Genomic DNA, 23,117 nt, shown 5'->3' with positions numbered 1-23,117 from the left:
CCTGCTGAAGGAGAACCAGCATGGCTTCTGCAAAGGTAAATCTTGTCTCACCAACCTTTTGGAATTCTTTGAGAGTGTCAACTAGGGATGTGCACAGAACTGGTAGGGGCTTGTTTGATGGTGTGTGTGTGTGTGTGCAGCTTTAAGGACGGGGGAGGATGCACTCTCCCCACCACATTTCCCCTTCGGTGCTCAGTTTTCTAAATCGGGGCGGCAGCGTACCTCCCTGCTGCCCCGTTCACGATGTTTTCTAGATGTTCCCAGAAGTAGCGGATGCGCCTGCATGCGACAAGGCGCATCTGCTACTTCTGGGTACATCCGGAAAACATAGCGAACGGGGTGTCAGGGAGGTACACTGCTGCCCCGATGACATTTAGAAAACCGAGCGCCAGTGTGGGAAATGTGGTGGGGGCGGAATTCATCCTCCTCCACCCTTAAAGCTGCACACATACCATGCCATTGAACCAGCGGAACCACTCGCTGTTTGAACTGGTTTGGAGGCCCATAGAGGGCCTCCGAACTGGTTCCGTGCACATTCCTTGTGTCAACAGGTATGTGGATAAACATTATCCAGTTTACTTGGACTTTCAAAAAGCTTTTGACAAAGTTTCTCATCAAAGACCCTTGAGAAAACTTAGCAGTCATGGGATAAAGGGACAGGTTCATATGTGGATTGATAATTAGTTGAAGGACAGGAAACAGGGTAGGAATAAATTGACAGTTCTCTAAATGGAGGGAAGATAAGAAATGATCCCCCCCAGGGATCAGTCTGAGTCCAGTGCTTTTTAATTTATTCATAAATGATCTAGGAATAAGCAGCGAGGTGGCCAAATTTGCAGATGACACCAAACTTTCAGGTAGTGAAATTCAAAAGAGATTGTCAGGTACTCCAAAAGGATCTTTCCAAACTGGGATGGGGGAGTGCAACAAAATGGCAAATGAAGTTCAATGTTAGCAAGTTAAAGTGATGCTAGGAAAAAGCCCCAGCTTCACATATACACTGTTGCTGATGGAGTCTGAGCTGTTGGTGACCAGGAGCGAGATCTTGGGGTTGTGATGGACAGCTTGTTGAAAGTGTCAACTCAGTGTGCATCAGCTGTGAAAAAGGCAAATTCCATGCTTGGAATCATTAGGAAGGGGATTGAAAATAAAACTGCTAATGCTATAATTATGGTGTGGCCACATTTGGAATACTGTGTACAATTCTCCTCGCCTTACCTCATATAGGACACTATAGAACTGGAAAGGGAGCAGAAATGGCTAACCAAGATGATCAGGGGCCTAGAGTATTTTCCTTACCAGGCAGGACTACAACACCTGGGGCTTTTTAGAAAAAAAGGCAGCTGGGGGGGGAGACATGATAGAGGTCTATAAAATGATGGATGGTGTGGAGAAAGTTGATAGAGAAACTCTTCTCCCTCTCACATAACACTAGAACCAGGGGTCATCTCATGAAATTGATTGCCAAGAAATTTAGGACTGACAAAAGGAAGTACTTTTTAACACAACACATAATTAACCTATGAAGTTCTCCACCACAAAATGTGGTGACAGCCACCAGCTTGGATGGCTTTAAAAAGGACTTAAATAAATTCATGAAGGACAGGTCTATCAATGGCTACTGTTCTGAGGGCTATAGGCCACCTCCAGCCTCAGAGGTAAGATGCCTCTAAATATCAGTTGCAGGGGAGCAACAGCAACAGAGAGGGCATGGCCTCATCTCTTGGCTGTGGGTTTACCAGAGGCATCTGGTGGGCCACTGTGAGAAACAGGATGCTGGACTACATAGGCCTTGGGCCTGATCCAGCAGGGCTGTTATGTCACATTGTGCATTTCCCTGCAAGCAACAGCTAATGATAGGCGGAAGAGCAGCAGGGAAGCATACATGGCATACAAGACAAGTAAGCATGCTTATATGTTACTGGAAGAAGTGGAGAGAGCTCAGCATGGTTCTGCTGTTTTTGGTGTCGGCCCAGTATCAAAGCACACCATCTAGGGAGCGCAGCAGGTGGGGAACCTTGAGCATTTACAAGCAACCTCAATTTCTGTGCATTTGTATGTCAGAAGTGCTTTCTCGTGGCTAAGAGAAAATGATGCACCTGATTTATTTTCTGTGTTTGAAATGAGAAAAGGAGCAGATTGTACGCAGATGATGGAGTGCAGATGATGGCGTGCATTAGAGTTGATTAGAGTCTCACCCAAAGTAGAGTTCATACTCTAGATAAGGAAGAGGAGGAGGGTTGATTGTGCTCTGTGGTTGGCCAGCTGTGAAGGCTTGTGTGGAAGACAAAACTCTCTTCTCTGTTAACTAGTGTCTGTGACTGTTTGCAGTTTCCTATGGGTACTGTACAGAAACTCTCTCTCCCCCTCTCCAAAAACATTTGTGACAGATATTCGCAATCAGAGACAAGTTGCTTAAATGACCATCTAGTTCTGCTTGCACTGTGATGTTCCAGTTTTGTAACAAAACTACCATCTTGCATTAAATAGTAGTTAGAAATAGATAAAAAATCAATAAAATGGAAATTGCCTTGTGAGAGATTAATGAGAGAGAACAAATAAAAGCCTAATTGGATTCCAGTGCTATTTCACTCCAGATGATCAATAACCTCAGAAACCAGTTACCCAACGGATCTTCTATACTCTATCTAGATGGTAACATGATCAAAATAGAAGTTTTACCACTGCGCTTTCCTGCTTCAGTATCGGATGGTACTTGAGCACGTTTTCCATATAACATTTTTCTTCATTTTAGCCCCCCGCTCACCCTTTGACCATTTTACTTTTGTTCATTCACCTTTTGGTGTGTGTGTGTTTGTTTGTTTTGCTCTTGTGAGTCAGTATTAAACTCCTGTTTATTATTAATCGTATTAAACAGTCTCTGCCCCTGACAAATGTTGTCAGAGGAATCTTTGTTTCCTAACAAAGATTCTGGAATCTTAGTTTCTCCACAACAGTGGGTAGGATCCATACTAAGTTAGTCATAATTAAGTTCAATTAAAATGAATGGAACTTAAGTTAGTCATGACTAACTTGTCTTGTTTCAATAGTGCTTAGTCATGACTAAGTCTGGATCCTTCCAAATGTTCTTGAGGCATAATATATTCTTTTGAAAATATTATGTATCAGAAATTACACTGGAATAAATTCCTTAATGTGTACTGCATGATGTTCAGTATAGGACTTGACAGATCCCAGGCACCAGGGAGGCATGGCTCCTAGACTAGGATATTTAGAAGTAGAGTTATTTAACTTATAAAGGGGATAAAGAGAAGCCCATTTATCCTCCCCTCCACAATGTCACTAAATCTAGTAATTTTGTCAAGAGTTACTGCCGGGCTCCCTCCTAGATTCACATACGTGGTTTGCATCATGTATACTAGGCCTGGCCTAGTATACATGATGCAAATAACATATGTGGCCAATTTACCAATGCAAGGGCTTATTGCATAATTGGACAGGAATAGAAGGGTCTGTGGAATGGCTGTGTTGTAATCGGATCTGCACTGTTTCCATCTCCTGTGCTTTACTGCTCTCTGCTCCCAAGCTCCATAGCCTGGAGACAAAGCTATGAGGGCTATAGCTTGTTGTATGTATGAATTCAAAGGTTCCCATCTTTGGATTCTCATATGTTACATCCCCAGCCACAGGGACTTTGGGGCACTGTGGCAGTTGGAGTACAGCAACATCTGGGGACCTTAAGTTTAGAAACCACCCCTGCACTGAAGTGGCTCTGGCTCAAATGGTGTGTCATACCTTCCGCTAGTGCTTCATACATGCCTCATAACTAATGAGAGTGAGGTTTTAGGGCAACTTTGGACCTGTGTGGGGAAGAGAATGCTCGAATGAATTGCCCGTCCTTTATGCATCATTTCAGTATAATATCCCAACTGGCAACTCATAGGTTCCTCTGTGGATAGATGTGGAAGTTCAAGATGCATGTCTGACTCATGCATTTCTCTGCAGGGGAGCTGTGTGAGTCATTACACTGGGCAATACAAGAGCGATGCAAGAAAGACCAATCACTTATGCATTGTTTCCTGGTGTTCCCTGTAGCATCCACAGCTGCCTTCAGTGTACAGTCCTTTGTTCATTCTTCCACAGCATAATCTTATAAGGATGTCACTTTATGCACACTTTTTAAAAGGCGGTACTGAGACTAAAAGATTATGATTTGTCCAAGGCTTCTCATTGGGGGTGGGGGGATGGTCAAAGTAGGATCTGAAACTCCAAACACATCACATTAGGTTTTTAGTTTACTAAAAAAAAAAGTTTTTACATGCAACTTCTCATGTCATTTTTTCATTTTTGTTTTATCTTTTTACAGAACATTATAACTATGCATCTTCAAATATAAATTCAAGTTTGCCTTTAAGTGTGGCACATTCTTCATTGTCAACTCCATGTCATGGCCTTCAGACATCTAATCCAGTTATTTCGATTGTCCCATCAACCAATCATCCTTCGGGATATGGAGGGCATCCTGACAGTGGCACCGCTGGATATTATCTGTCTCCACATGTCAGACCAAATGGAGTGCCAGCGTTGGAAAGCCCTAGAATTGAAATAACCTCATACTTAGGACTGCATCATAACAACAACCAGTTCTTCCATGATGCTGATGTTGAGGAGGCCATCCCAAATGCAAAGAGATCACCTTCTACTGCCACTTTGAACTTACCAAATCTTGAGGCTTACAGAGACCCATCTTGCCTGAGCCCAGCAAGTAGCTTGTCTTCCAGAAGCTGCAATTCAGAAGCATCTTCCTATGAATCCAATTACTCTTATCCTTATACTTCTCCCCAGACATCTCCTTGGCAATCGCCATGTGTATCGCCTAAGACCACAGACACTGAGGAGGGGTATCAGCGAAGCATGGTAGCCTGCACATTACTCAATTCACCCAGACATTCTCCTTCTGCATCTCCCCGAACAAGCATTACTGAGGAAAACTGGTTGAGTACCCGCAACTCTAGGCCATCTTCTCCCTGCAACAAGAGGAAATATAGTTTGAATGGCAGGCAGACTTCCTATTCACCACACCACTCTCCAACACCCTCTCCCCAAAATTCTCCAAGGGTTAGTGTGACAGATGAGACATGGCTGGGAAACACTAACCAGTACACCAGTTCGGCCATTGTCGCAGCTATCAATGCTCTCACCACTGATAGCACCATAGACATGAATGATGGGATTCCTATCAAATCCAGGAAAACTGCAATAGATCACACCCCATCCATGACACTCAAGACTGAGCCAAGTAGTGATGATCATGGGACCATATCACCAACAGCTGACTTATCACCAGAAGAGTTTCCTGGGTTTCAGCACATCAGGAAGGGAAACTTCTGTGATCAGTATCTTTCGGTGCCACAGCATCCTTATCAGTGGGCCAAATCAAAGCCATTGTCCCCAACGTCATACATGAGGTATAGTTTTTAGAGTGTTTCCCCCCCCCCCACCGTGTTCTTTCCTTTTGCTTGTACTAATCTGCTTTTCCTTCCTTGCTCCTCTGTCTTGTTCTCTCATAGAGTCAAAGACAATGAGGTCGTGCACACAACCTCCTGGCTGCCACTCTGGAGGGTTGCAGGGAAGGCATGAGCTTGCCTGCCATCCCAGCAGATGAGTGTGGCTGTTTTTGCTTTCACTGTGCCACATGAGCGGTGGCCTGGTGAAAACAAGTGCTGGGAGGAGGACTCCCCCCTCCCCCCCACACCAGGGAGCTCCATACCACAAGCTTGGGGGCTGCTCGTATTAGGGCAGCAGCCGTGCTCGGCATGGCCATTCCTCCCCACCACCCCAGTACACGGCTGGAAATGGCGGCAGGCTGGGGGAGTTGGGGGAGCCTTTCGACCCAGCAGCGGCTGTGCACACTATTGCCTGCCAAGGTTAAATGAACCTCAGGTTAGTTTAACCTCGATAAACAGATGGTTAAAAAGTTGGGCTAGTGGGGGCAGAAATTCTGGGATCCGGGGTGATCCTGGCATTCCACATGAGTATCCCAACCCAGGCTGGGCTGCCCTACCCTGGGTTCAGCTGCTTGTATGAATAGCCTCAATATTTCTTCTACTAGGATCAGCACTATAATACTATACTCCTTATTTTTTTTAATGTGATGTGTCCTGGCTAATTCTCACACGGATTGATCAATACAAAGGCAGTTCCAAGCCATCAGCTTGCTGTAGGTTCTTGGACTGCTATTCAACCTTTTCTTTTTTTTAACAAACATTTTCAGAATTTGTTCTTTGTTACAGGTAACTATAGGAAATGAATTAGAGTAGTGTTTTATAACAGAAATATAATATTAATGCAGACATGATAAAATTGCAAGTAAAACAAAATTTAAAATTAAATGCTGCATCTGAACATGTACTGTCAGTTTTTGACTAGTCTGCCTGGTATTTAATGCCCAGGCCCTGTTTATATATTACATAGTCTATTCCTTAGGGCCATTAAAAAAACTGTGTGGTAATCTTTGTAGGTTCCCTTGCTCCATTAATCTGATATCTGAAGACTGTTATAACAGACAGCTTGGTAATGTTGCTTTTATAGTGGAAGGTTAGCAGTGTGTTAAAATTTTCAGCTCGTGAGAACATAGTTGCTACTGCTTGGTCATGTGAGAAACAACCACATTATTCTGTGGCTTTCTTTAAGGAACCCAGAAAAGAGTGTAGTTGTAAGACAGGCTTGCTTTCCACGCAGAGGTGCTTCCAGATGGAATCATATTCGGCAGATGGAATCACATTGGACTGTCTGTCTTGGCTGGAATACTACATTGTTGAATACTTAAATATGAATACGCTTAGTGCTTCTGCTACTAGCAAATGCTAAGATGGTGGCTGTTGTCTGGGAAGCTGTAGCCAGTGGGTGCAACTGTGGAGGTATCCATATCCCCTGTAGGGAATCAAAGTACCTTGTGTGTAGAAGGGGTCAGTTTTCAACAGGGGTGGGATGACACAAGAAAAATGATCAAGAACCCCCTGCCTCCCCACTCCATGTTGCTCTTTTGCTTCAAATTGCAACATCCACGGCTGCATCTTATAAAAGAGAAAAAAGTCCCAAGAAGTGGATTGGTTAAGTGATCATAAGTTGCAATCCTGTGATCACTTACTACTTAGTAAGGCTTACTGAACTTAGTGGGACTTATGTCTGAGCAAGTGTTCTTAGGACTGTGTTGCTTGATAGTTGATTATGTTACATTTATTTATACTGTTGGGTTATACAATATGTTAGGAGCAAAATTTTATTATTTTCCTTGGTGAATCACTTTGAGAACATTTATGTTGAAAAGTGTTATATAAATAATATAACTTAGGGGTTTTGATTTTTATGGTCTCCATTACTACAAACTAATTTAAAGAAGAGTCTTCAGGGCCTTATATACTACTATCCCCAAAGCTTGCAGCACCTGTGGAGAAAAATCCCAATCTGCTGGCTAGGTTAGTACCTTGCAAGTGTGCATTTAACTTCAGGAAAAATCATGTGATTAGACCATCTTAATGTTTATCACTCAATAATTTACAGAGAATCTTTTTTTTAAGAAAACATTTTATTCCCTGCAGTTGGAATGAACACAGCTTTCCCTAGTGTATTAATGAAAGTGAAATGAGTTCATTATTGTGTATATAATATTGTTTCCACTGTTTTGCTTTTGTGTAAGAAAATATGTTTCCTGGTTCTCAATCTGTTTCCATGTGATCTCATCAACTCGTGCTCCAGGACAGCTGGAAGCTACTGTAAAAGTGTGATTTTCAGTTATTTTACCAATCAAATGCCCTAGCCATGCTTCCTTTTACCCATAAATACCTTTCATTTTATGTGTATGAAATAATCTTGGGCAGTTAAACACAGATATCAACACAATCATGGATTATACAATTGAATTGTTATTTTAAATACTTTTTTTTTTTTAAGGTAGTCATTTCTCACAGTAGATCTGGATTATTTCCCCCCTGTTATTTTACACATCTGCTCTGTTTCAAAGTCTGGGTTTAGTTCCAGCAAATAATACAGATTCCAAAATCCACCCTGTCATAAGTTTTATTTGCCAGAACTATTGTATTAAGTCCTGTGTCTCTTCCTGAATGGGGGGGAAATCCTAAAACAAAAGGGTGATGTGGAAAATTCCTAAATTAATAGATGTTTTTCTCATAGATCCTATGTTAGTATGGAGGGTAAGATCTTCCCTTTTCTCAACAAAGTCCCCTTATTCTAAAAGAAAATTCTTACTGAATGTCAATAGTATGGATGGCTATAATTAAAACCAATGAGCAGCATCCAGGCTAAGTTAGTGATGAAATCTCGCTGATTTGAATGGTCTTTTAGTTATGACCATTGGATATAGTCATCCAATGACTATATCTGGATATAGCCTGGATATACTATATCTAGATATATTCTGGATATAGCTTTTGAGGAGAGGCAAATAGAAGGCAAGGTATAGGTAAAGGGAGTTCTGTCACCATCAGATACATCTGGATGTTTAGTTATTTGTACTGATATGACCAAGTACTGTTTCACATACAGTATTGCAAAAAGCAACAAACACTGCTTTGCTACTGAGTAGACACTTGACAGGGTGCTGCAACCAATCCTGTCATATTGGTTAATGAAGCTGTTAGTTATACATATTATATTTTATAATCTACATTAAAATATAGATGTACAACTGAAAATGCCTTGTGTGAAGTGGGACTAGTAAGATTTGGGTCCAGGTCCACTTCTGGAATGAATTTGGGTTTGACCCTGTATATGTCACTGTGGATGTAATCTGCCAAAGTTAAGGCAGTGCTAATCTGGAGCTCTTCAGAAGCACTGGTGCTACACCATTGCTTTTTCCATAGCACTGGTGCTTTGTTAGTAAGGTTGTCATTCCGCTGCTTGTGCATGGGGGAGGGGGTGGATTTTTGATGACCTTCTCTTCCCCAGGAAGCACTCTGTGCCACCCAAAATATGTCCTTGAGAGTTGTTCAATCATCGGGCACATTTTTGGGTGGCACAGAGTGCTTCTAGGGGAAAGGGAGATAGTTGACATTTGCTCCTCCCCCCTGCTGCATGAACAGTGGACCTGAGTTAGTTGAACTTTCAGAAGCACCAGTGCACCTTGCACAATGAACATTCACAATGAATTTTTTTGAGATCCCAATTCTTAACTCTCCCTCCCCTTGGGTTTATACCCTTGTTTTGTTTTCCTTAAAAGAATGGCTGGCCGTTTTTACGAGAATGACATGAAGATTATGGCATTTGTTTCACTGAGGAAAAGACTTGACATGGCCAACCAACCCAACCTGCTGAAGTCACTGCCATTTAATTTTTCACTAAAGATTGGGAGATCCCACTGCACACTCGGCATTTAGACTCTGACTCTGAATTAATCCCAAGCATCTGGGTGCTGTTTTTGCACAAAGGCCTGCATTGAAAGCCTTTGTGTGAATGTACTTGTGTGCATTTAAGGCTCTGCTCTGTTTGCAGTCAGATAGCCTTTAATCTTGTATGCCAAATTTTAGCATCTAGAAAATGTTTACAACAGAACCAGGAGTTCATAAGGGGATTATTGATACAAGCAGACTAATAGCCACGTGAATCATGCTGCTTCCAGCAACATGGAATAACTTATTTAAACTTCTCCATCTATGATGGAAAATACTCTTGAGGCAAATGATTACAGGTTAGTGAAGCAGAAATAAGGGAAACTGAAATATTTCAATAATCCCTTATTAGAATGGACATAGAATTGCTCAGCGATTTAATAGAAGCGAGATAATATGGGGTGTGTGTGTGTGTGTTTGTCATATAGTTTTAGTTCTAAATACAACATCTAGCTACGATCCTGAAACAATCTCACTTGCAAGGGCTTATTCACACACATGGCTTGCACCCAAGCAACAGAACAGATCTAGTTTTTGTGGTGTTTCCTCCCTGCCCCCCTGAAGTGCAAATACATTTGTTCTGGGTTAAATGACACCTAACTTTTGGCTATTTAGATGGTGATAAATTTGTCATATTATTAAGATGAGGCTAAAAAGGGAATGGTATGGATCTCATTGTGATACAAGACCAGTGTGACTGGCTCCCTGCTCCCCTTGACAGCCAGCGAGACCTCCGTACAAGGATGCCGTCATGGGTTGGGGCTTACGGTGCCACTGAGAAGTCTAAAGCAAAATATGCTTCTGAGACCTTTCTCTTCAAGAATCTGCAAAATACAGTCAGCCCTGCATGGTTTTCATTATTATTTAGTAGGTTGGGAGCTTATCTATGCTGTGGACTTTAAAGTGTTATAATAATCATCCCTTCTTCTCATGGAGCCTTGAGGAAATCCTGGGAACTGTCATTTTGAGAAGTGAGACTAGGGATCTTTGTTAGAGAATTCTCAGCACCCTCTCCAAATTACAGGGAGATTTTCTGGTTTAACTTTTGCCGAGGCTCAGAGCTGAAGTAGAATAAGTGAGTTTGCCCTTGAGCAGGTGCAGAGTGCATTTTTTATCACCACTGAGTAATTGTAGTGACTTCCAACACTTTAAAAATAGAGAAAATTTTCTCAGTCAAGATTTTTTTTTCTTACCAAGTTGCTTTTCCTCCTACAAATTAAGAAAGGGTAGATATTTCCTCATTGTCTTCATGTGCTAGAAATATACAGGTGGCCATCATTATTCGCGGGGGTTCCGTTCTTGCCTATAGGCATGAATACAGATACCACAAATAAAGAAACCTTACCCCTATGGGAATCCAGGGGTTAGGTTCCTACACACTCAAAAAGGAATAAAAAAGCAGGTGGCAGGAAGAAGAGAAATAAAGTACTGTACCTTACTTTCCAGCTCTGCAGCAATGCCCCCCACCCAAACCCCCAATTCTTCTGATTTTATGTTTAAAATCATGGGATTTTTAAAAAGAGCCACAAAAAGGTTCTGCACTGTAAAATTGCGGCTGGAAATGACATTGGAAGTCATTTCCAGCCATTCAAAACTGCAAATACACGAATTTTGGTCTCCAGGGTTTCTCAGAGAGACGACATTATGTCTGTTTTAAAACAATTCCATTGGCTGCTAATATGTTTCCGGGCAAAAAAAACCCAAACACTGTGGATAATGAAACTGGGTGTCTAAGACCTGCCCGTGGATATGCAAAACCACAGATAATGAGAGCCACCTGTATTAGCATTTTGCTCTTATCAGTCTATTTCTATATCAACAATGAAAAGTTACTCATTCCACATAACCTGTTAAACAGACGAACTAAACTATTATGATTATAGTTGGCATTTCATCAAAGCTGATTGCACAGACTTTCAGCATTTCTGAAGTGGGTTTTTCCAGTGTACCTGTTTATGTCCTCAGCTGTATATGCACACAGAGAGAGGATGTCTTCATCTTGAGTTGATATACTATGCAAAGAAATATTAATCTTGTTGTGACATGATATTACTTGGAATTCAGTAATTGTTTCCTAGTAAATCACTCCACTCAAGAAGTAGCTTAATTTTTGACTGACAAATAGCGTTTTTTCATGACTCATATTTTATGAGATGTCCATAACAAGTAAAAGCACTTAACATCTATATTATATATTCTCCTCTCTTTTACAGTGCTGCTGGATTAGCTGGTTAAATATTTGTTATGCATATATATTATGCCAAAAGGAACTTTCCATGATATCATTTCAAAAGTCTTCTAATGTGTTGCAGCTCTTCCTTTTCTAAATACAGAAAGCCAAATCTTGGATTGTATCATCTAAAACGTTTGCAGTAGCATGTACCTTCCAAAACTTAATTGGGTAGAGTAGCTGTATTTATTGATGTAGGAATCTATATTCTTGAGCTCTGAGCCCAGCACGTAGAGTCTCGCGCTCTACATGGGGCTGCCTTTGTATGTGATTTGGAAACTTCAGTTTGGTCCAAAATGCAGCGGCTAGATTGGTCTCCGGGGTTTCTCGGAGAGACCACATTATGCCTGTTTTAAAACGATTCCATCGGCTGCCAATAAATTTCCGGGCAAAATACAAAGTGCTGGCAATTACCTTTAAAGCCCTAAATGGCTTAGGACTGGGTTACTTGGGAGAGTGTCTTCTTTAGCAAGATCCCCACCGCACATTAAGACCATCAAGAGAGGTCTGTCTGCAGATGCCACCAGCTTGTTGGGTAGCAACTCAGGAGCGAGCCTTCTCTGTGGTCACTCTTGGACTGTGGAATGTGCTCCCTATAAATATCTATGGCTTAAACATCTTAGTCTTTAAAGGAGCCTTTGAGACACATTCTTTTAGCCTGGCTTTTAGTAATCTTTGAATGTTTTAAATTGTGTTAATGGTTTGTTTTGTTGTGTTTTTATTGTATTTATGTTGTGAACTGCCTAGAGCCTTTGGAGGTGGGCAGTATATAAATTAAATCTTTTCAGGAGGTGCAGACTTTTTGTGAATGCAAAAAGCCATTGGGATTTCATTCTTTTTGGCTGTATGTCTTTTATTCTGTCCCTGCTTTTAGCTCATAGAAGAGCTTTGTATAATTATTTCTTCAGAGTTAAGGACAACACAGATACTAGCTGCTCCTGAGGCACTGCAAATCAAAATTGGGAGACAGATATGATTCTACCACACTTCAAATAGGATGGAATGATCCATCAACAGAGCTGTCTGACCCCACAAGGTACAATATATGCCCCATCTGCCAAGAAGGTTTTAGCAGTGAGAACAACTTCCATGTGCCTGAAATAACCACAGCTGTGGGCATTTTATTGCTTGACAAGGCATCTGTGGAATCAGTAGTAGCTTTCATATTTTCACATGTTATATATTTGTTACCTAGTTAAAGTTTATTGCTCTGCTGTCATGTGGGGTTGTGTTATTGATCCTTTTGGCTGCTGTAATACCTTTTTCTCTTTTGTGTATGTTGCAATTTTTTTAAAAAGGTCAAATATTATAATTTTTTTAAATTTTTTTTACATTTATAGAAGGGATTATTGTGTTCTCTCGCTCTCCCCCCCCCAATATTCCTTGGTTTACATCATGAATAGATAAGGACAGGGTTGCTTTTAAAAGTCTTGCTTTAAAAGTTGTATGACAATTTGGCCATTGTAAAAAGATATGTGCAGTCTGAATGGCAACTTTTCATGTTACTGTGTAAATGGTCAAGCCATTTTTTACAGACAAACCAAGCAAATGCATTCCTTTCCTCGTGGCTTCTGAACACTTCCTAAAGCTAACTATATATAAAGACTGCCTTTGGGACCTTTAACGTTTGGACCCATGATCTGTCTCCTTAGTATAGTGGCTCATAGGATCAGGCCCCAAAAGCACAAGGAGAGCTCTGCTGGGTCAGACCCAAAGTCCCTCTAGTGTAGCATTGTATTTCTCACAGTGGCTGGTCAGCTGCTTTTCAGAGGTCAACAAGCAAGGACTATGAAGGCATCACTCCTCCTCATATGTTCATTTTGGAATACTCATAGCAATCACCCTGTTTTCTGCCCATTTTAATACTCCTCTAGCACCACTGTGGATTACTTAATTTATACTGAAGTATTAGAAGCAACATGAAAATTAGAGCCCCTGGTAAAAATTAACAAGGTCTCCTGTTTGCTCAAGGACTTGCTCAAAATGTCACTTCATATTTTCTTCTTCCTTGACTATCTAAACACTTTCTGTACCAGACGGAAGAGAAAGTTACTAGGCGCCATCCGTGCAGCCTGACATATGTATCTCTTTGCTAATCTCATTTTGAAACTGATCAGCTAGTTTGGTGAACAGTTGCTGCTGCTCTTAACTAGCTGCTGCCCTGCCTTTATCAGCAGCATGACACATACACATTAAATGGGTAAAGCTTTTAATGATGTGGAAACAAGTGGTGTGAAAAGCTGCACTGACTTAATTTGTGTGCATGTTAGGCAGCTGTGAAAGATGCACATGGATAGAATTGTGGCCATCTTCTTTGTGAAATGGCTTCAGCCATGCTGCATTGCTCCTAGTGTCCATGTGGCTGGCTGCCACCAGTGTTGCAACCAAACAAGTTCTGGAAGAGTACGAAGTTTTCCTGACTGAAAACCAGTAGGTGAGAAAGTTGGGGGAAGTTGGCCTTGCTCCGTTGAAAGCCATGGGATAATGCTGTTTGAGGGCCATTTCATGTGACATGGCAGCAAACCCAGGTTTGCCATAGAGGATACTCGGCAGGGAGCTGCTGCTGCTGCTTCTACCACTACGAAAATACTGTAGAAGATAATCGCTGCTTTTGACAGTGCCTCCTTACTCAGTTAGCAGGGGAACTTCAGATGACACATGCCTTTTCAAACTTGCTTGTCACATTCACATTTTTACATATTTAGGTGTACACTTAAAAATAACGTTGGTGAGGCCCATACCCTCACTGAACATCCGCCCCTGTGTTTTCTCTCCACAGGAATTTATCTCGTGTGAGGTATGGTTGGGCTCTTCGTAATATGCACGCTCCCCTCTTTCTACCAAAAAAACATCTAAATATATGTTCAGTATCTCTTACTTTTAACTATGTTTTGCTGCAGGAAATTAAGTGCACAATGAAGATAACCTAGAATAGGAAATTGCACTGACAAGCCACAGCCCATGAAACTGTGAAAAGCATCATGCCGTTTCCTGTATCAGGAAAACTACAATTATTGTCAATGTATAATTATTATTGGTCAGGGGTCACAATGGAATTTTAAATATGAGTTGCAGGCCCAAATTTTATGGCTACCCTATAACTGAATAAACAACTCTCTTTTAATCAGTGCTTCAGGTTTCTCTCTTAATCACTGTTTCCAGTTCATCTGCACTGGAAAAAAGTGTTTTCTTTTCATTTTTAAAGTCCGCTTTCCATGTTTTTCCAATCCTCTTTAAAAGTGAAAGAATCTGAACATCATGGTGATTGATGGATTAGTGCTTTTCAAAAAGATATACCCTGGACATAATCAGGGAGGGAGTTTGTCCTCAGGGGGAAAAAGAGTGGGCGGGGGAATACATCATATATACTTAAAAATAGAAGCATCCGTTTTAAAATATGCAGTGATCATCAACAGGAGATATACAGCTGCTCTGTATTTTGTAAATTAAGGTTGCAGTCAAGCGGAGTCTCTGCAGAAAGTTATCTGGGAGCATTTAAAACTACATATACAGTAAGCCATACAAGAAACAGGATGGTTTCTATAAACTTGCCAATTACTCTTGACTATAATCATTGTGCCAGTCCCCCAGCCGCTAAACATATTAGCAGAGTGGCACGTTAATGCCTCAGTCATGGCAATTTTGAAAACATTAAATGTCTTGTCTCTTATGCTTGTGGAGAAGGATTTGACAGTAGATTGTATGCTAGGTTGCTTCCACACTAGCTGTTGAGTTTTGAACATATATCATTTGTTGATTCAATCTGTACAGAGAATCCAAGCAATATTACTGCCGTGCCAACTTGTTGCATTCCAGTGTTTTCCATGTTGTCTTCCTGTCGCTCAGGCCCAGTGCGATATTTTTTTTTAAGTTAAATTGCCATTAGCGTGCAAGTCTTCTCAGTGTGGACTGACAAAGTGCTATTGAGGTTTCTGAGGGCTACTGTCACTTTAATTTCCTTCTTTCTACTTCCTTTTAAACTGCTTCTTGGCTTTCGCTGCTGTAATTCACTGATACCAGTTCACTCCCATAGTCAGCATTCCTGCATTGGCTCTTTTGTGTTTTGTTTTTTGCTGCTGACATCTCCATCTCAGGCACTCGGCTATGGGATGCTTGGTTAATTTCCCCCAAGGTGGCAGCAATAGTATAGATTAGGGACAAAACTGACTGTTTTGAGTCCATGTTCAGTTGGCTGATATACATGCAGAGCACTATGAGCTTATTTTTATATTACATCTGATTTCACCCTTCCTCAATTTGTAGCATTGAGAACACTCGGTTGAACATTGAGATCTCAGAATGAAGTTTTGCATTTCAAGTTCAAACACCAACTTAATCCCCGTACCTAAAGAGCATAGGAAATGCAATAATTCAGCATCTCCCTCAAAACCTGAGACTGGAATAAAAGCTGGTGTGCACGTCCAGAGTCTGATTCTGCATTTCAGAGACAAGCACCAGCTTGACCCTTATAGCTGTTGCCAAGAGGGAGAAGAAAATTGGTAAAAGATGAAGCATTATAATATCTCCCTTGAAGCCTGACCATTTGTCAATCTGGCTCAGTGTTGTCTACACTGATTGATTGGCAGCAGTTTTCCAGGGTTTCAGACAGAAATCCTACCCAGCCTTACCTGGAGATGTCAGGGGTTGAACCTGGGATCTTCTGCTCTTCCTACCACAGAGCTGCAGCCTCATCTTTGAATGGAAGTTGGTGTGTATATTCTGGGCCAATTAAGGAATGCTTGTGTGAACAAGATGTTAGAACTGAGAAGCATTAGCCCAATATAATATGTTTAAACTTCAGCTCCACAGACATACTAATTTTAAGAGCCAGAAGTGAGCAAGACCCCTCAAATGCGTTTGTATTTTTACGAAGCAAGATTTTGCGTATTCTAAGTTAACCACATGATTTTCATTACTGCTGATGCATAAGCAAAAGGTCAACTTGGGGCATAGGGGTGCAGGGGCGTAGCTAGGAGAGAGGGGGCCCATGTTCACCCCTTTCTGCAGCGGCCCCTTGGAGTGAGGGAGGTAATGAAGAAAATAGGGAGTGGTGGAGCTGGGAGGAGGGGGCTCAGGAGCTGGGGCGGCCTGGGTTATTTGAACCCATCTACTCAATTATAGCTATATCCCTGGTTGCACGTAAATGGAAGGAACTAAAGTACTGGTATTCCCCAAAGTCCATTTTAGAGTGGAGCTCTACTTTTAAACTTTTCCACATCTTGCTAACCACCTTTGGACTTCTTGATTAATGGGTCGATATATTAAGTGGGTTTAAAAAACAAAACAAAACATTACAATATTTTCCATTTTGTTTAAGCATCTGATAGCATCTGGCCCATCAACTCTGCATCATCCATAAATCTTCATAAAATAACCATTGCCTTTTAAATTACTTATGTCATGCCATTATCTGCACTGATGAAATTTTAAATGTAAGATGGTGAAGGATGAACTGCTAAATGTGGCCTCTAAAGTAATAGTGCCAGATTCTTGTGGCTTATGATAGTATACTTGATGTTAATATTTAATCCCTGTTGTTTTCCATTACAGCCCATCCTTGCCTGCTCTGGATTGGCAGTTACCATCTCACTCAGGACCTTATGAACTTCGGATTGAAGTGCAGCCTAAGTCTCATCACAGAGCCCATTATGAGACGGAAGGGAGTCGAGGGGCTGTCAAGGCATCTGCTGGGGGACATCCAGTGGTGCAGGTAATAACATTTCTCATGGCAGCAAAGCTTGCATCTTTTAGCATATTGAAACATATACACAAGCAGACCTCTTGCAAAACCAAAGAAAGGCCCAACTTTGATGGCTGTGATTGATAGGCTCCTTCTATATGTTAAACCTTTGCCTGCTGTTGAGCAAATGAAAACTTGTCTCCTACTGCACACAGCATAGCTTTTCATGGACTCTACATTGGACTTAATGGGTCTAATTGTCTGCTCTGTGGGTTGCTTCACATATTACCACAATCAAGTGGTTGCCATCTAAAATGAGCCCCTGGTGGCGCAGTGGTAAAACTGCCGCCCTGTAACCAGAAGGTTACAAGTTCAGTCCTGACCAGGGGCTCAAGGTTGACTCAGCCTTCCATCCTTCCGAGGTCGGTAAAATGAGTACCCAGAATGTTGGGGGCAATATGCTAAATCATTGTAAACCGCTTAGAGAGCTCCGGCTATAGAGCGGTATATAAATGTAAGTGCTACTGCTATTGCTATTGCTATTGCTATTGCTATTATGAGTCCCACTAAGTAAATAAGGGGTTTACCACCTGAGTCATCACTTAAGTTGTAATTCTAAGGTGTGCAGAGTCAGAAGTGTTCAGGTTGATTTAATGGGCTTCAGTGTGCTTGACTCTGCATCACATCGGGATATGCCTCTCCACACAAGTGCCAGTAACCCCAGATAAGGTGCAGTCCTGGCATGCAGACTTCTCTTGTAACAGTTTTGATCCACATGGTGATCCCCTTTCGTTACCAAAGCTTGTGTAAGAATTTTCAGCAAACAACCATATGCTCCTGTCTAGTGTTCCCTCTAATTGTTTTCATCTGTGCGCAGAATTTGTTCTGAGTGCTAGTAGCAAGGCAGTGTGTGCACATGTGCATTCAGATTTGGCCCTTCTTGATTCAACCTTGCAATATTAACTGAGCAATGAGTGCGCGTACATGTGGACGCCTTAGAGGGAACACTGCTGCTGTAATAATAGGACTATGCAAATGCCACCCCCATCCCATGTGCACATTGCACATGTGGAAGGGGACGTGGGGCCATGGCTGCTACCTCAGCAATGTGTATTTCATAAGTGCACCTGTGAAGGTGTAGGCAATAGGCAAGCAATAATATTTGCATTACAAAAATTCAGTGCAAACCTTCCTCCCCATTCTCATTAATTCTGTATTCTTTTTGAATGTGCAGCACTGTACTGCACAGTATTGGTTCAGAGTACCACATTAGTCTGTACCCAGTTCTGAAAATAATCTAATACTTGCCTCAAATCTCCATGCAGTGTAGACTACTTGTTTGCTTCTCTTACATCTGAAATGTTCACACTGAAGGCAATGGATATGCACGTTTGTGCCTTTTTACTGTAGTGAGACTTCATAAGAAAAAGGCAATGAAGAATAGTGTGTTTCACTGTATAAATGCCTTGTGCTGATGAAGTGTGTGGGTGGAATGGGTTGTCTTTCATAAATGTTTTCAGAGTATGTGCATTGTGCCTGGTAACAAGCTGATTTACAGTCAGAAATGAATGATTCAAAACTGTCAACTCTTTGCTCAATCATTTCTTCTCTCTTAGTTTGCCCTGCCTTTTTAAAGCTACAAACTTAACCAGTATTATAAGATAGTCCACACTTGAAATATGATGAACTCTGAATAAGAACAGACTGTGTCAGTTGTTTCAGATATGAACGGCTGCCTTTACATGCATAATGTATGTGAAATGCACTGTCTCCACAATGTTTGTTCTGGAAAATTATTTAAGGACAGATGTAACTTTAAAGGCCAAGTGTAACACAGAATGGCTTTGCAGTGCCATTTTGATGGAATTGCATTGCACGTCTGAAGGACCATCTTCTCCTATGTGACCCTGCACATTCCTTAAACTCTTAAGGCCCTGATCTGAGTGCCCCACCTTCGGAAGTTTAGGTGGAAGGCGGTCAGTCTGAGGCCTTCTCTGTGGTGGTCCCTGGTTATGGAATTCCTTCCTTAAACATATCCATTTGGCACTGGCTGTTATTCTTCAAGTACCAAATTAAAACAGTTTTAATGGGTTGGATTGGGTTGGAGCTGTGCCAGCCTGAAGGGTCATGCCTTGAGAAGCCTCAGCTCATTGGGTAGGGACTCTGGTAGATGTCTTCCCTCTGCAAAGGCCAAAGGAGGAGATTAAAGCTAGAGTATATCTGTGAGTAGGGGAGGGGAAAGTTGGCTGGGTGCCCAGATGGTTGAGGCAGCAGAGGCTCAGGGCAAATTTGCTTTGCTGAAACCCAGACTTGCTCTTATGTGTCCTGCATTTATTCAATTGCTTTCATCTTCTGTTTTTAAAAAATTGGCCTTTGCCCATTCTTTGGGGGAAAAATGGTGAAAATTTGTAATAGTTTTTGGCTGGAAATAATCCAAGTTTTGTGTTTCCAGAGATAGCTAACTAAAAGATGAACCAAATCATACATCGATGGATTTTTGTTTTTGTTTCTAGTAACATGCCATAAGTTTGTTTGCTGTCCTTTAATTTCTTTGGCATGTGCTATTATGCAAATGTCTTAACCATCCCTATCTTGTGTTTACTGCATCCTTAAAAAATAAAACACAATAAATGATATTTAAGGCTAAATTTGTAGGGATACACTTGTTCATGTGTATGTGCTCTTCTAGCTGCCTGATACAAGGAAACGTAGATGGGAGGCATCAGTTCACAGTGGCCAGCTTGACATTTAAAATTTCCACCCGAGTGATTGGAAAAAACTAAACACAGTGCCAACATCTAATTGGGCTAAATGTGTCCAGGCACTCCCCTGCAATCTCGTGCTACAGTGTGTGGAAATAAAATGAAGCATGCTGCGTGTCTCTACAGAGACAGGGTTATAAAAAAGGAAGGGAAAGCAGGGGAGAGGGTGGCAAGGAGCAAAGCAAGCATTGGAGTAGTGGGAAGAAAAATCTATTTTTCAGTCTCTAGGGTAAGTGGAGTTTGGACAATAAATAAACAAACAATTTATATACCGCCTTTCATAAAACTCATCCCAAGGTGGTTTATGAAATTTAATACAATAAAATTCTATAAAATCACATTAAAATAATAAAATTGATTAAGACCTTTAAAACACCACAAAGCAACAGCCATTAAAAACAAAAGACAGAGTGGCTGGAAAGGAGAGATTGGCAACCCCTAAGGCGTAAAAGCCTGAATGGCTAAAGAGGTTTTCAGTTGTGTTTGAAAAGCAGCCACAGAGAATGGACACCCACTGGCAGAGCATTCCAGAGCCTGGGGGCAATAACAGAGAAGCCCCTGTCCTGTGTGCATGACAGTTGAGCCCCCCTCAATGTCAGCAGATGGAGCAAAGTATGGTGGTTCTTTACTTTCCTGTTCTTCCTTCCCTCTGGAAAATAAAGTGGTATATTAAGTGGGTATTTTCCCTACCCCCTATTTCTCTAGTCAACAGCCTCCTCTGATGACTCACATCTGACCATTCACACATTACAAAAACAGGTGATGGGAGCCAAAGCTTCCGACTCATGGCCCATTTGACCATTTGGATGCTTACAGTTATAAAGCTGGGCCAGAAAGGATGCAGGGGTACCAACACAGAGATGCCTTGATGCCTCCTAGCTCTGCCCTTAAGCCTCCTTGAGGAATCAGGGGAAGTCTATATATCACTATTCCAGTGTTCTCTAATTTTTTTCATCTGTGTGCAGAATGAGTTTCATTCTGGGCGGCAGTATCAAGGCAGTGTGCACGCACATGGATTCAGAGTGGGGCCTTTCTGATTCAACCTGAGCGGGATCTAAAATTAACTGAGCGGACATCCAAAAACTTGTGAGTGCGCGCACATGCACACGCCTTAGAGGGAACAGTCTATAGACTGGGGCTGGGTGCTTTCCAGGTTAGCTGCTCAACAGCGGCAAAATGCTTCCATTCAGGCAAATCGCATTCAAAACATAAATAGCAAAGCACCCAGCAGGGGGAGCAGTCTTGCGAAAACTAACTACCTGAAAAAAACAGCAACTTTTTTACGCTGGATACACAACATTATAGCACTATAAGGTTAGCATTCGAACAACAGTAAACCCCATTGCAGGGTCTAATCTGGAAAGCGCCCTGGTGAAGAACCAGAAGGCAAGTGACAGAGTTCCAGGTAGAAAGCCTGAGCAGAGAACCAGAGCCTAATGTGGGACAAATATTTCCTACCTGTCTCTGAAGGGATCCAAGTATATGCGATGTACTAGGGCATCCTGGTCAGAGTAACTCCAGACATGGTCCCAGTAAAGAGGCTCACTATACCTGGACTCTGATGAAACCCAGGCTGAGTTCAGGCTTTATAGTGAGTCTGTGGCAATTTGTCACTTTTCAGTTTGCTATTAGTTATATACCGCTTTTCAACAAAGTTTCCAAAGTGGTTTACATAGAGAGATAAATAAATAAGATGGTTCCCTGTCTCCAAAGGGCAGTCTAAAAAAGAAACATATGATAAACGTCAACAGCAGCCTCTGGAGGGATGCTGTGCTGGGGTTGGATAGGGCCAGTTGTAGGGGTGTGCCAAACCAGGACAAGCGCGGTTCAAGTGCCTGTAAAGGGGAATCCGCGGACTATGGTCCAGTCCGAATTAGAACCAGACCGTGCAAACCGCACCTGCTAAATATAAGAGAACCACCACTTTGAAAGATGCCTCTTTGCTCATTTTGCAGGGGTATATGTAGTAGAGGAAAGTGTCACAAGAAGCATATCTTGTCAGAGGGTTGCACAGGTAATAATTAATACTTAGCTTGCTGACATTCTCTCTTCTGCACAACGATTACATATATAGGAGCCCTGTCCTTTATTGCAGCTTCTCTTATTTAATGCAATATTTGCTGGTTCAACACATTTGAGCTTGATGTTATTTCTCCCTCACCCTTTCAGTTATGGTAACACTTTGTAACACCCATTGTCATGTGATGTCCTTGCAATAAGAATGTCTGTTACAGTTCGGGTACTGCATCAGATGAACATTAAATCTGGTTCAACTGAGCACTGACCCCCTCACTTAATTCCTAGTTTAGGCATCTCTTTCTTCCACACCACCGATCACTAGTGATGGATAGATATCATCACCTATTTATAGGGAGGAACCTTGGCTTCATGTGTTCTCTCATCTGATCTTTGCTGCTTTCAGAGTGAATATTCATTCACTCACCTGCACACTTAATGTAATTTCTCACTCCTACATGTTTGTTCTTTACTTGTTTGAATGTTTGGCTACCATGGCAGCCCCAACTTATCATAAGGATTTCTAAATGCTTGAAGGGTGAGATGAGCTGACACACCTAGAAAAAGCTACGAGAACATGAGGCTAATCAAAGGTGCTGGTTAATTGGCCATGGTGAGGTAATGTTTGGCAAAGGGTTTCCTACCCTGTCTCATAAAATGGTGTTACTAATCACAGTCCTTTTCAGAGATTCAGTGCTTTCCCTGTCAAGTTGCTACAAGGGAGGAAAAAGAGCCCTTCTATTCTGGGAACTAAGATTTTGGATTTCAAACATTGCCCTCCCACTAACATCCTGTGTGGCTTTAGGCAACTAATTTCATTTCTCTGATGGTGTGTGTGTATGCATCAATTTTGCATGTATTTCAGGGGTATGTCAGCACAAGAGCTTCAAGACTCTTTCACAGGAAACAGAAGAGGAAGTAAAGAGTAATTGAGGATTAGAGCCAACAACTCCTCCTGTTAGTGGAGACAGCAATTTTAGATTTACCTCTCATTTTTGTTACTTCTTAGTCCTCGGTATTTATCAGTCCTTGACCATGTGATTTGTTGGTGTGCCTTCCAG

General features: G+C 41.7%; 1 protein-coding gene across 5 annotated transcripts in view; it reads left to right on the top strand.

Annotated features, from left to right (window-relative positions):
- NFATC1 (nuclear factor of activated T cells 1) overlaps positions 1–23,117 on the top strand; it is a 208,262-nt gene that overhangs the window by 31,809 nt on the left and 153,336 nt on the right. For all 5 annotated transcript variants that reach the window (XM_053249189.1, XM_053249187.1, XM_053249190.1 and 2 more), the window contains exons 2-3: positions 4,328–5,429; positions 17,149–17,308. In XM_053249189.1, the coding sequence (XP_053105164.1) occupies positions 4,328–5,429; positions 17,149–17,308 (1,262 nt within the window). The remainder of the gene's footprint in view (positions 1–4,327; positions 5,430–17,148; positions 17,309–23,117) is intronic.

This window comes from Hemicordylus capensis, chromosome 4 (assembly GCF_027244095.1).
Source record: "Hemicordylus capensis ecotype Gifberg chromosome 4, rHemCap1.1.pri, whole genome shotgun sequence".
NCBI lineage: Eukaryota > Metazoa > Chordata > Lepidosauria > Squamata > Cordylidae > Hemicordylus > Hemicordylus capensis.
Note: the sequence above shows the minus strand (reverse complement) of the source record. Positions and strands in the feature narration are given on the sequence as shown.